The sequence below is a fragment of the Strix uralensis genome, chromosome 16 (assembly GCF_047716275.1).
Source record: "Strix uralensis isolate ZFMK-TIS-50842 chromosome 16, bStrUra1, whole genome shotgun sequence".
NCBI classification, from domain to species: Eukaryota; Metazoa; Chordata; class Aves; order Strigiformes; family Strigidae; genus Strix; species Strix uralensis.
Genome location: NC_133987.1, coordinates 20,212,359 through 20,225,631, shown reverse-complemented (window position 1 = coordinate 20,225,631; position 13,273 = coordinate 20,212,359). Strand labels below are relative to the sequence as shown.

General features: G+C 58.0%; 1 protein-coding gene across 2 annotated transcripts in view; it reads right to left on the bottom strand.

Annotated features, from left to right (window-relative positions):
* CACNG3 (calcium voltage-gated channel auxiliary subunit gamma 3) overlaps positions 1-13,273 on the bottom strand; it is a 30,960-nt gene that overhangs the window by 2,449 nt on the left and 15,238 nt on the right. For both annotated transcript variants that reach the window (XM_074885913.1, XM_074885912.1), the window contains exons 2-3: positions 2,311-2,394; positions 272-412 (exon numbers count right to left, since the gene is read on the bottom strand). In XM_074885913.1, the coding sequence (XP_074742014.1) occupies positions 272-412; positions 2,311-2,394 (225 nt within the window). The remainder of the gene's footprint in view (positions 1-271; positions 413-2,310; positions 2,395-13,273) is intronic.

Below are 13,273 nucleotides of genomic sequence, written 5' to 3'. Positions count from 1 at the left end.
CCAGTGGGGTGGCTGCGCTCTGGGAGCCCTCCTGGGCTGCAGCACCCACACGGAATCCACTCGGGGCAGAGCAGGGCGGATGCTTAAAGTGCTGTCTAGCACGGTGGCCACTTGCCAGAAACCTCTACTGTTTTTTTTCCCCTGCCATGAGGACTTTTTCACGGGGTCAGGACAACTCATGACCCCCAGAATCCTCCAGCTCCCCCGTGTCCTCCCACACATCTACACCAGGAGAGCCGCCCTGCTCCAGACCCCGCCGGGCAGCTCCTACCTGCAGAGACGAAGAAGATGCCGGCGCTGAGGATGACGTTGTGTTTGCTCTTGTAGAACTCGCTGGCTGCCACGCACAGGCCCCCGAAGAACAGCAGACCCACGCTGAGGATGGGGAAGATGCTGGACGCTCTCACTGCACCTGTGGGACAGGGAGCGGGGCAGGGTCGTCCCCCGGCATCGCTCCTGCAGCGGGGGCTGCCGGCACTTCCCGCGCCAACACCAGTGCCCGGGAAGCGTTGTAACGGCACGAGGGATGGGGGACACTCAGCACCCGTCCCCCCTGCGCATCCTCTGCTCGTCCCCAAGCTGCTCGGGGGTCCAGCATCAGCCCTGTGAACCCTGTGATTCAGGCCTCCCATCACTAAAACAGCTTAAACCCTGAATTATTTTTCTTTTTCCTCCTGGGCTATTCCTTCCAGTCTTGTCACAGTCAGCTCTAGCAATTTACCTTCCCATTACCAAACGCACCACCCACGGGTTTTGGCTGTGGACGTGACTCTTGGGGTTGCAGAAACCCCCCAGCTCTCAGCGGGCTGGCAAGGAGCAGCGCTGCCAGCCACAGGGCTCCAGAACCTGCCCCTTGGGTCCCCAGCTACCACGGCTGCTTCGAAAGTCAAGAATTTACAAACTAACACACCTGAAGTTCAACAAAAAGTTGTTTTCTGATGTAGGGGAGGGACATTATCAAAATGAACAAAAGGCCCACGACCCTGAGCCCACCCTGCGTGATTCCATGAGCCCGGCGCTGGGCTCCATCCCAAGCTCCGGCAGTGCCTGTCTCCATGTGCTCAGGAGCTACCGACTGAGCGCGACACAAAGAAGGGTCTTTTCTACAGGCCCTATCAGAAGTTCAGTTTCCAAAATGACAGTAAAGAGCAATTAATGCAGCAAATCACTACCTGCTGCACCGAAAATACACTGTGCCTTGGTTTGGGCTCTCATCCCTCTCTTAGGGCCTTTATTAAAAGCACAGAAATACAGAGAAGCCCCATTAAAATGCCATTCTGGGGGCTTTAAAATAGACTTTTTATTTTAAATGTGGGAGGGGGTGGGAGAAGAACTTAAGTGCTAATCTACTAAAATTGCAAACCTATTCCATTACCCCTCTTCGATGGGTGAGCAGAGCTGATGGCTTCCTGCAGAATTAGAAAATGGGGAGTTCAGAGCAACATCTGGACAAGCAGCAGCTGCATCAGTATGCTGGGGGTCACTGTGCCCCCGGGGATTCCTCCCAGCCCCAGCAGCTCAGAGCCCAGCGATGCCAACACCTCCGAGGCTGCCACGTGCCCCTGCTGCCTTATGCTCTTGCCTGTGTGGAGGTTTAGGTGTTCTCATGCCCCTTTTGCCGCGGAGGCTTCGCAGCCTGTCACAAGCGCGTGCCGACGGGCCGGGCAGCGCACGGCCGTGGTGCTTTGCACGCCGGCACGTGTGTCAGTTGTGTCCCGGCTCTGCCGACGGGCACCTCGGTGCCCCAGCGCTGTGTCTGCAAAGCGCTCTGGGGACAGCGCGTCTTCTCTGTGGGCTCAGCCTCACCCCAGCATCAGGTCCCCTCTATGTAGAACCCTCCGGGTCCTGCCATGAGGCTCTGCTGGCCCCCACTTTCCCCAGGAGAGCTGCCAGCTCTGTTTTCCCTGTCTCCACTCGGCTGCTGCCGGCAGAGCACATGGCAGATGCTCGTTGCGCTCTGCTGGCGAGCACCAGCAAACCCAGCCTGGCTGCAGGGACTCTGGGGAAGGGGGAGACCCCCCTGCGGTGCTGGGTCCTGGTGGCCCAACAAGCTCGAGCTGCTGGGACCGGCCGCAGGGACAGCGAGTGCCAGACAAATGTGCCATTAACGCATTAAAAGCACTGCTGCAGCGCGACGCGGCCACGCTCGGGTAACCCCGAGGGTCACCGCTGCCACGCAGGGACCCCGGGGGGCTGCCACCCACCAGCCTCTTGCCAACAGCTGGGTGAAGCCCCAGGTGCTGGGGGATGGGGAAGGGGTCCCCGGGGAGTGCGCGCAGCTCCCGCCACGCCACGGGAAAGGAGACTCACGGAGGAGATACTCGGCCGTGTCTTGCTCGTAATCCGCATCCTCGGGGAAGTGGTCGATTTTCTTGCACACTCCTCGGAAAGTTCCTGGGGAGACACAAACCAGGAAACCTTCAGACCCCCCTGCGCTGGTGGGAGCGCTGCTGGGTGCTGTCAGCCACCTCAAACACTGCCCCGGGGACTGGCTGATCCCCGCTCCCGCACCCTCCAAGCACTGCTGGTCCCCCCGACAGGGCTGCATGTTTCTCTCTCAGACTAAGCCCTGTTGCTCGTGTCGCCGCTGTGCTGGGAGGAGATGCCCAAGCTGCCCTGCTCCTCCGTGGCGCGGTGCTGCAGGAACCTGCGGGGCGCTCAGTGGGGCACTGCCTCTGCTGAGCCTCCCCCCCTCCTCGCGTGGACACGGTAAAGCTCTCCTAGCCCCCATTTTCTCCAGTGAAGGGGAGGCGAAGCAGGGCAGGCGCTCGCCAGCTCCCAGCACCCACCCAGGCAAACCCCTCATTGGTTTTGACAGAGAATTGACATGGCTGTAAATAAACCTCCCGGCCTTTAGCTCTGAGTGACGTCGCATTCGGATGCAGGAGGGAAACTGCTGCATGGCCGCAGCCCAGGGCTCCTGCTGGGATGTCGGGGTCATCCCTTTCCACATCCAATTCCTGCTGTGGGGGATGACAATGGCACCGGGGTCACGGATGCTGCTTCAGGAGAGTCCCCGCCCCGGGGCTCTGCAGCACCAAGCAACCAGCCCAGTCCTCCCAGTTTGCCCCAGTCCCTCGGCTGCGTGAAAGCTTGGATTTACTGCTGACCTACACACGCAGGGCACAGGCTGCCCCGCAGACCAGGATCCTCAGCACATTTGTTGAAGTAACACCCGGATGGCTGCTTAACTTCCGAGATGTGGCTTTTCTGGAGGTGCAGATGAGTTCATTTAAATGACTACAAAAAGTTCCTAGCCTGTTTATCCTTTCCCGCCTGGGGCAACAGCAGCTGGGGCAGAGGCCAGAGGAGGCAGAGAGTCACCAGATGACCCATCCATACCCCATTTCCAACCTTCTGCCATGTGTCACCCACAGCGCACACACACGCACGCGCGTGTGCACACCCATGGCAAAGCAGCCGAGGCCATGGCAGCCGAGTGTGACACAGGCAGCAGTGCCACCCGCCCCATGGCGCCATCCCGCCAGGAGCCCCCAGCCACTTGTGGGTCCCCATGGCACAACTCAGAGCAGGGCAAGAGCAGCCCCACCGTGGTGGGCACTGGCAAGGCTGTCTGGAAGGCCCAGGGGAAGGCAGATGCTCCAGCATCTGCTGGCCTCCTGCTTAGCATTTGGGGAAAAAATGGCTCTTTTTCGCCTTTAAACACCTGCCTGCTGTGCCTTTCCCCTCACTGCGCTTTCGGGCTCAGCGCTCTCCTGTGCCAAAGCGTGAAATTGTGCCATGAGAGGAGAAAGCCAAGGATGCGTCAGGCTCAGGCAGGTGACGTACTGGGGACCCAGTGACACGCTGCAGGACATGGATGTGGGGCAAGGAGGGGGTGGCCTGGCCGTGCCCCCCAGCAGGGGACAGCCCTACAGCTCAGCCTGTGAACAGGCTCTCGCCTCTTCTGCTCATCCATCCACCAGCCCCGGCAGCCTGGTCCATGTGCTATGATGGACACACAGATTGAAATTAAAGGCTTTAAAAAAATTTAAAAAATCCTGGCTATGCCCAGTTGCACTTATGGATTTGCTGTGATGGATGCAGCCTGTCACCTCCTGCGGACGCTGCGAGCCGGCTCCTCATGGCAGCCAAGACACCGAGCGCCACGCTCGATAGCTGCTGGGGACGGCACCGAGGTTGGCTCGTCCCACGGTGCTGGACGGGAACACGGCGCTGGCCCCGCGGAGCCACTTCTGCCTGCAGGATTCACGGAGCCACCTTCCCCAAAGCGAGCAGCACGCCTAGGCGAGACTACGCACGACGCTTCCTCCGCAGCGCCGACGAATGCTGTCCTGGGTGTTATAAATGGGGAAACTGAGGCATGGCGCGTGACTTCTCTGGAGTGGCGAGGGGCAGGGCAAGGCGGGGGAATTCCTGCAGCCCCCTCACGACACCGGTGGTCAGGCCATGCTGGCTCTGTCCCCTCTCCCATGGGACCAGAAAGGACACGCTGCCAGGGGACAGGGCTCAAGGCAAGAGGAGTCACCCCGCACGGTGGCACGGCATCAGTCTGCGCTCTGGCTCCGGGCTCGGGGGAGCCTGAGCATCATGACAGGCATCAATTAAAACCTGGAGATGAAGTTCTGGAGGTGGCAAACTGTCATCCAAGCGGGAGACACGGCATCCGAGGGAGAACCGCCTGCTCCCGTTGCTTTGGGAACTGCGGGCGAAGGGGAGGCTGAACACGGGTGCCACGAATGGGGCTGGGGAGGCAGCGGGCAGGGTGAGGACAGCAGCTGCACAGCACAGCCCCTATCCTCCTCCTCCTCTCAGCTTTCGGGTTTCCATCCACCTCCTCTGACCTTCTCCCCATACCTGCCAGCACGGCTCTGCCCCACGCACCCCAGAGCCGCCCCCCCACATTTGTCCCTTTGCTCTCCAGCCATCGGGCACACGCTGCCAGAGAAGGGCCGTGCCAACCCCCAGCACCTCAAAACACCCCAACAGACCCAGAAGGATGCGCAGAGCCGGTGCGTGCCTGGACGTGCCAGGTGCCTCCGGACACGTCTCCAGTCTCACTCAGGGCGGGGGTGTCAGTCCCAGGGCAATGCTGAGATTTCCACTCTCCAGACGCCTCAGTCCTCTCTCTGGCTCAGAGCCCCGGAGCCCCGACCCGCTCTGGGGGGACAGAGCTGCCCTCTGCCACCTTTAACAGCTGCGACGCTGCTGTGGCAGCGAGGGACACCCGCGGGACTGTGCCAGAGCTTCTCCAGAGGCACCGTGACAGCGCAGGAACATCTCCCTCCGCAGCAACCTCCCGGGTAGGGTCGCGGGGCCAGTGTTCATCATCTGATTAGCGAGGAGGAAACTTTCCCTTAGTGCCATGTGGGAAAGGAGTTTAGAGACTGAGTCAGCCCATCAGCACAGCGTGCAAATGAGAATGCTAATTTCCACCGGCGAGATCTCTTTGAAATTCTCTGAGGCTCCTTGTGCTGCTGAGCCCCCACCGAAACCCAGGGCCAGCATCTCCCTGCCCTGAGCAGCAGCTGGACGAGCCAGGACCCCCGGGGGCCTTGTCCTGGTGCACACAACGCCTAAGGTAAAGCTGTGACCATGAGGGAGCAGGAGCAGGAGGCACCCACAAGCGCAGGGGATGCAAACACCCCCCCTGCCCCGCTGGCTGCGGGCTGGCAGGTCTGGGGTGTGGGGCTCATCCCTCCATCCCTGCCTCCAGCCACAGCTGCACTGCATCTGCCCTGTCCCACCGGGATCCGTAACTTCTCCCCTTCCCTCGGCCCTGCCTGTCCCGCCCAAACACCTCCTTTGCAACAAAAAACAGGATGAAAAAAATAAATGGGATAAAAAAATAAAAAAAAAAAAATCAAGTGATTTTCTCAGGGCAGGGGCAGACCCTTCGCTCAGGGTTGCTGCTGCAGGATCCAACACCAACTCCCTCCCGCTGCCCATGGCTGAGTGACAGGAGGGGGACAGCCCGGGGGGGGACAGCCCGGCAGCATCGCTGCTGTTTGTGGACGGCTCCAACACTGCGGCAGCCGCGGGCACCTGGGCCGGGGGCTGCACATTTTAGGGGTGGCAGAGCTGGGGGCTCGCTGTGCTCCTTGCTTGCTGACCCTTTGCTCTGCACCTCATGCTTGGATTAGCAAAATCTGCCCTCTGCAAGGCAAAGGGGGTCCTGGCCAGAGGCGGGACAGGCAGGGCAGCACCACCGGCCCCCTGCGCGGGCAGAGGGGGGAGCAGCCCCGCTGCCTGCCCGGCTTCACTGCATCTATTTCACGCTCCGACATTTATTTTGGCTCCTTTACTCCCTCTGTTCATTAACTGATGCTCGTCGCCATGGCAACCGCTGAGTCACCTGACACACAACTTCCCAGCCTCCAAACAAATACCACAACAAGGCTTAAATGCCAAAAAGCCCCCCCGACCCCCAAAACGCTCCCTGGAGATGGAGCCCTGCCCCGGGGAGGGCTCTGGGGAAGGATGGGGTGGCTGCTCCCAGCCCTGGCTGGGGGCTCGTCCTCGGCACATCCTGAGCCACCAGCTCCCCGTCCTCCCAGTTCCCATCCTCCCAGTTCCCGTCCCGCCCCCCGCGATGGCAGATGCAACTCTGGGCTTCCCTCTCCTGGCTTTACAGCAGGGCCCTGCTACAGGCAGCATTACACCACGGGCATAAAGGAAGCGGGTTTTGTCCAAGTCCTCAAACTCTGGAGCCGCCTTCCTCTGCCCACGTTTTCTTAGCAAAGGCTCGAGGCAGAGGCGATGCCGGATCACCCGCTCCCCCGGCCTGTCCCTCACCCCCTGCCAGAACTGAGGCCGCAGCAGCGAGCTCAGGCACGAGATGCCCCAGCTTTTGGGGCTCGAACCCAGCAGCACGCAGAAATCTGCGGGGCTCAGCGCAGGACTCACCAGGATGCTGCCCTGACTCGGGCACAGGCTAATGCCTCGCCTGGGCGGCACGGGGGCCCTCGCCAGCATCCAGCTGCACGGACAGGCTGGCTGGGGGGCTGCTGCCTCCCCCCCCCCCCCCCCCAGTCACCGCTCCCTTTGGTGCCGGGAGCACGCGGGGCTGCCGGCTGCAGCACATCCCAGCCTGCTCGCGAGTAATTTCCCAGCCGATAGCCGTGCCTGCGATGCAACTCCGCGCTGTGTGCATGAGTCACACCGCCCTGGGTTTAATTCATCTGCCGGCCGGGAGAGCGCCAGCGAAGGCAGCGTGCTGCTGCGGTTATTCATTCCCCGCTCAGCTGTCTCTGTGGTAGAGCTGGGTAATTTTCTCTCCCTATTAGTGTGAATCCTGATTAGCCAACTTAGCTTATTACTGCACTTCCCTGCCCAGAGCCCGCCGCAGCAGCAGGCAGCTCTGCTCACAGCAGCGGGGCTGTGTCGAGGAGTCTCCCCCTCGCCCACCATGGCACGGGGCAGCTTCTCCCTTTGCCTTTTCCTGTAGTGAGAGACCAGACCTCATCCCCTCCTTCAGCAGGGTCCTGCTTGAGAACACACGAGGCACATCCAGCTCATGGGGCTGTCGGCAAGCTCAGGACCTGGGGTCCCCCAGATGCACCAGCAGGCAGGGACAGACACAGGCAAGAAGCTATGGAAACTGCGGTGCGAAGTGGCTGGACAAGCGCCAGCTGCAAAGCCCACAAGATAATCCTTTGCCACGTTACGTGGCCCTCCCATCCTGCTTTCCCCTTCCCTGGAGTAGCATCCATGGCTGAACAACCCGCAGTCACCCCAGTGCTCTCCCATGGCCAGCACCAGAGAGCTTTGGGGAGGAGAGGAACAGCCCTCGAGGGCTGGCACTTGGAAGTGGAATCAGTCAGCCAACGGAGCGGCAACGTCAACGGGTGCAAGCGCCTGGGTGAGGCTGAGTGAGCAGGTGGCAGCGCCGAGGTCAGCCGTGCCCTCCCCACACCGACGAGGTGCTGGTGGCCGCGCTGGGCCACGCGTGTCCTCCAAACATTCACCATGCAGCGCGGCACCACGCTCCCTGCCCACGCTGGGTTAAAACCTCCATGTGCAGCCAAGCACCGAGCAGCTCCCGACGCTCCCGCGGCTGCGTGAGCAGCCCCAGCTCTGCCACCACTGAGGTGTCACCTCTCCTCATCCTCCGCAGCTGTCGCAAACTCTTGGCCAGCAGCAGAGCAGCATCCATCTGCGCTCTGCACCAGGCTCATCTCAATCGAACAGTCCCAATTTAATCCTGAGGCCCCCCCTCCGAGCATCCCCGGGCACTGCGGGGAAGCCCTCTCCCATCAGCAAATCTTCCCGGGTGTTTTCCACATGTAAGCACCGTATGTGGCACCGGGACCGTGGGCCGTGCAGCGCGTCCCTGCCCGATGGCTCCAGGCTCGCTGCGGCGAGCCCTGCCTTTTAAGTAATACCAGATTTAATGTGGAAGGGCTGAACTCCTAGAACACATTTTGCATTCGCTGGCTTTGTAAAGGCATCCCTTCCCCTCCCCTCCCGCCTGGCTGTTTTTCCTCCCGCGCTCTGCGTGATGCTTCGATCCCTCTCACCCCCACCCGATCGGAGCATCCCCAAGCTGCACGTTAAGTAACGTGGCTAACGCCTTCCTCTTTCGAGTCACCCCTTCTCCCCCGGACAAGGGCTGCCTCACACAGGGGAACGTTTCGTTTCAGCAGGGTTTTGTCGCTGCTGCTTTAGTTCATTCGTGTTTCGACGTATGTACTCTCTGCCCTGCATTTATTGGAGAATGCAAAGGCAATTAATTGATTTGATCTCAGGTCTTTTTCCTCTCAAAGCCCTTTTCCCCAGGGAGGGATGGGGGGAGCAGGGAGGGGGTTGTGAGGGAAGCACGAGTCTCGTGATGGTGGAAATATGGCTAAGAATATCGATCCTAACCCGGAGAGCCAGAAGACTAAAGAGCTCTAGTTACGGTTTTAAAATCTCATTACTTTTCATCCAGTGGAACAGTTTTCCAGGGACTATTCTGGTTGTTACTGCTCAGTGTGCAAACTAAGACTCAGGCTTGGGAAGATGAGCTAACACTGTTCTTAAATGAGAACAGAATTCCTCTCTCCCCTCGTGTTGGCTGGCTCAGCCAGAAGTCCTGGGGCAAGGTCACATCCCAGCCCTCAGCTCCCCGCCCCTCCTGATGAATTCCAGTGAGTTATCTCCCCAGTTGTGGTTTACAGTAATGGCCTTCCTTAAGAAACCTTGTCACTCCAAATCCGTTTGGAGGAAGTGGTCAGGTCATTATGGTTTAAGTTCTCTGAAAATTAATATTCATCAGAGAATCAGAGGTCCAAGCTTAGCTGGCAAGGGACAGGGTACGAGCCTGCGGCACGTCCTCAGACACGCTCAGCTCAGGCTCTGCGCTCCCTTGAGTAACAAGAGCAAGATACCTAAATATCTCCAAGGAATTAAAACTTCAGGGCTCATCTTTTTTTACCTCCCACCCACCTCCCAGATGCTTGGAGAGATGGAAAGAAATTCATCTTTACTCTTCCCCAGCTTCACGCTGCGCGAGGGATCCCGAGGCTCTTTGCACAAGGTCCCCGGTGAGATCCCAAAGCTCCGGGGTTCTGGGTCCATGTTAGACCCAACCGTCCCCCAGAGACCCACGGCCACCACGCAGGGCTCGGCTCAGCCGGCATGGGAGTGCTGGCACCAAGCCACAGCTCCGTCCTGTGCCCCTGGCAAGGGCCCAGGGGTCCCAGCCACCCCCCAGCATCTTGGTCGCCTCCCACATCGCCAAGTCTTCGACACAGCTCGCTTCCCCTGGCAGCACAAACAGCCTGGAAACACGTCGGGACGGCTACGGCCCCCCCAGCCCCACAGCTCTGAGCAGCCCAGCTGGGAGAGCTGCTCCAGCGGGAAGGGGACTGCCCTCCTCCCAGAGCCCGGGAATCCTCGGGGATTCACCAAATCGGTTTGGTGACCCTCCAGCCCAGGGCCTGTCCCCACTTTACACGTGTTTGCTTAAACAGCACTGGAGAGTGGCTAAATCACGGCAAAACTTGAGTGTTGGTTTAAAAAGCCCCCTGCTCTGTGTTACCCCCTGTAGCCAGCAGCTCTCCCCTTGTTGGGCTGGATGTTGGGCTCCCCACCGCCTGCCAGTGGGATGAATCCTGCTCCCCAGGACCAAGTTCTCCGCCCAGCACATCCCCATCGCCCCGGCAGCCCCACGCCAGCTTCCCACCGGGTACTGCTGTAATCTGGCTCCATCTCTACTTCACACTCTCTCCCCCTCTCTGCGGTGGTGGTTTGTGTCTGAGCAGAGTCACCTACACAGATATGCCTTTTCTGAAGGATTTTTTTCCTGTTGTAAAAAAAAAAAAAAACAGTGGAAAAAACCCAAGTCAAATGAAAGGAGCGCAAGAGCGAGGAGGCGGCAGAGGTGGGCTCTGCGGTGCTGGCTGGACGCTGAGCCCACCGCAAACACATGTTTGAACACACGCACAGCAGCGCAAGAGCTGAGCCCCCCCGCGCATCCCCGGCAGCTCGGCGGGGTTTGGAGAGCAGCACCCAGCTCCACGCTGCCCGCGACGGGCATCCCCACGGGGGACACGGCGGGCAGCCGTGGGCACAGCCCCAGCACTCGCACCCATGGGTGGACTGGGAGCTTCTGCCAGTTTTAGCCTGCGAGGTGCCGGTGATCAGTGTGTGTCGCAGAGACTTGACTCCCTCAGCATTGCTAAAAGGAAAAAAAAAAAAATCTACATTTTGACAGTGACTCATCATCTCCCATTCTGGAATCTGTGGGGTTGTTGCAACCTACACAAGGCAGTTCAGAAAAGCAAAACAATTCTGAATAATAGAGGAGGAAAAAAAGTTTGAAAATGATGGGTAATTTCTAGCACTCTGCTCCAAGGGTTTAGCTTTGTTTTTTTCATTATAAAAGTAATCAGGTAACGCACTGGAGCTGCCTTCCAGGGTCTCCCCCCGCGCTTCCCTGGGTTTCTTTCCTTCCTTCCTCCCTCCATCCTTCCACATCGGTGGAGCTCATGGCAGGGAAACGCCCCGCCGCAAACCCGGCTCCCGGGAAGACGCCGGGCTTTCCCAAACGGGATGGGGTGGGAAGGCACAGGGGGCTGCGGCGGGGGCCCAGGGTGACCCCTTCCCTGCGGGGAGGCCACCGCGCTGCCATCCCCGCTGTGCCACGCCAGCGGCGATGGGCACCTGGCCGCCAACGCCGGAGCCCTGGGATTGGGCTGGGGAGGAGAGCCCTCCTCAGCATGTCTAAGGAAACTCTTTCATGCTTTATCTTTAACAGTGAATAAACATTGATTTTTATTTTAAAAGGTAATTGACATTCCTATGATAACAAAATGAGTGCTGGAGCAGCCAGAATGAGCGTAAATAAGCCATGTGCTAGAAATTAATGAGCTTCACTGATTGAGTTTATCTGTTTACATTAATACAATTCTAGCAATTAAAAAAATAATAATTTTCTGTTTGTTTGCCTGCTCGGAGACGTTGATGGGAAGAGACGGGGCAGGAGCGGGAGCCCTGGCCCCAGCCGAGCACCCCCGAGGCACCCAGACCTCCCTCTGCACAGACACAGGCAGGGCAGGATCCCGCTCTCATTTGTTTAATGAACATTTTAGATTCACTTGGGTTAGCTGACGAGCTTCTGGGAAGGGTTTGCCTCCCAGCCTCGTCTTTGGCTATCAGTAACAGGGGCAGCCAGCTCAGCCCCGGGACATTCCTGGATCACAGAGCCTTTTACTAACAGGGCACGGGGAAAGCGGGTCTGTCCCCCGCCTGCCAGACACCCACCCTACAGCAGCCGGGGGCGTGTTTGAGAGTGAAGATTTTATTATTGCTTTTTATGCCTTCAGCAAGTTGTCCTTCATGATCATTCCTGCCTCCCTTATAATGGCTCTTCATTTAACTTGTCAAAATTCATGCCCTTTTCTGTTTCTCTTATTTGGACGCAACTGCCACGCATCAAATGATGCTTTTTTCCTCTCCTTTGCTCTTCCACTATAATGTTTTTTGGTTGTCTTCACTGCTGGCATACCTCTAGCCCAGCTCCATCGTGTTTGCAGCCATCGCAGCCCATCAGCCCGCTCCCGCCACTGAATAACCTCACGGACGTGGGACACAGGACTAAACCAAGACTCATGTCCCTCGCCAGGCTGCTGATCAGCACCTCCAAAAAGCATCATTCACAGCCTCTACCACTTCCATTTCTGTGTCACACCTCAGGGTGCTGTCTCTGCAGCCTGCGTGGAGTAACTGAAGTTTCCCATGAACACGCTCCGTCTCCAGCCAGCGCCGTGCCTTGTGCCAGCAAACCATCGGCGGGGGCTCGCGCAAAAAGGCTCCCGCAGTGACAGCCCCCCCCAGCAGCAACACCGAGGCATTAAACCAGCAGGAAAAAGAGGAGGGAGGAACCAGGGAACAACCGAGTCCTCCTCCAGCACAGCATCAAGATGGTGAGAACAAAACCCACCGGGAAAGCAAAGGGCAGCCCCTCAGTTGCCTGCGCATCCCGGCCACACGCTGGGATAACGAGTGGGAGGATGAAGGATCCAGACCCGCTCGTTTGTTGGAGTGTTTCACCCACGTGGCGTTTCAGGGTCCTGCCGAGATCCACACGGCCAGAACGCTGAAAATCAATGATAAAAGCTGCCCAGAAGCGACCAGGTGGGAAGAACAAGGGTAAAAACCTGGGATCCTCTAGTTAAACAAGTTGCCAGTAATTCAGAGAAAGATAATCTATAGATACAGGGTGCTCTGGTGTCTGCTTCAAACCCTGAGCTGTGCCAGAGGCCAGATTGTACCAGAGGCTGCTTAAGCACCTATTTATAATAAGTAGGAGAGAAAGCTGCATTATGATGGGAAGCTGGAGGTTTCACTTCGCCAGTATTAAAATGTCCTCTGAATTTCTAAAAACCTATAAATGACAATTTCATAGCTCTGAAGCGTGGCATCTAGCACAGGGGAGTGCTATTTTAGACTCTGTGTTGACAGCTGAAGGGGAATGGATCACAGAATTAAAAACTAGTTGCTGCTCAAGTCCAAGCAATCATGACTTGATTACGCTTCTTATGGGCAAACAGAGGCAAGTCCAAGGCACTAGCACATATTCCTGGCGCTTTGAAAGGTCAATTCACAGAGCAGAAAACAATTATAAGCCAAATCAGTTAGGAGAATGGATTTAAGCATAAAAGCATGACTGTGAATAGAGAGTGATTTAAGAGTGTTTTACCCCAAAACTCAGCCCTGTGATAGGAGTTTGCATCAGTTTAAAAACTTCCTGGCTAATATGTAAACAGCTATAAAAATAAAAACATGCCCAACAAAAAGAAGAAAGGAGATATTCATAACTCTGAATATA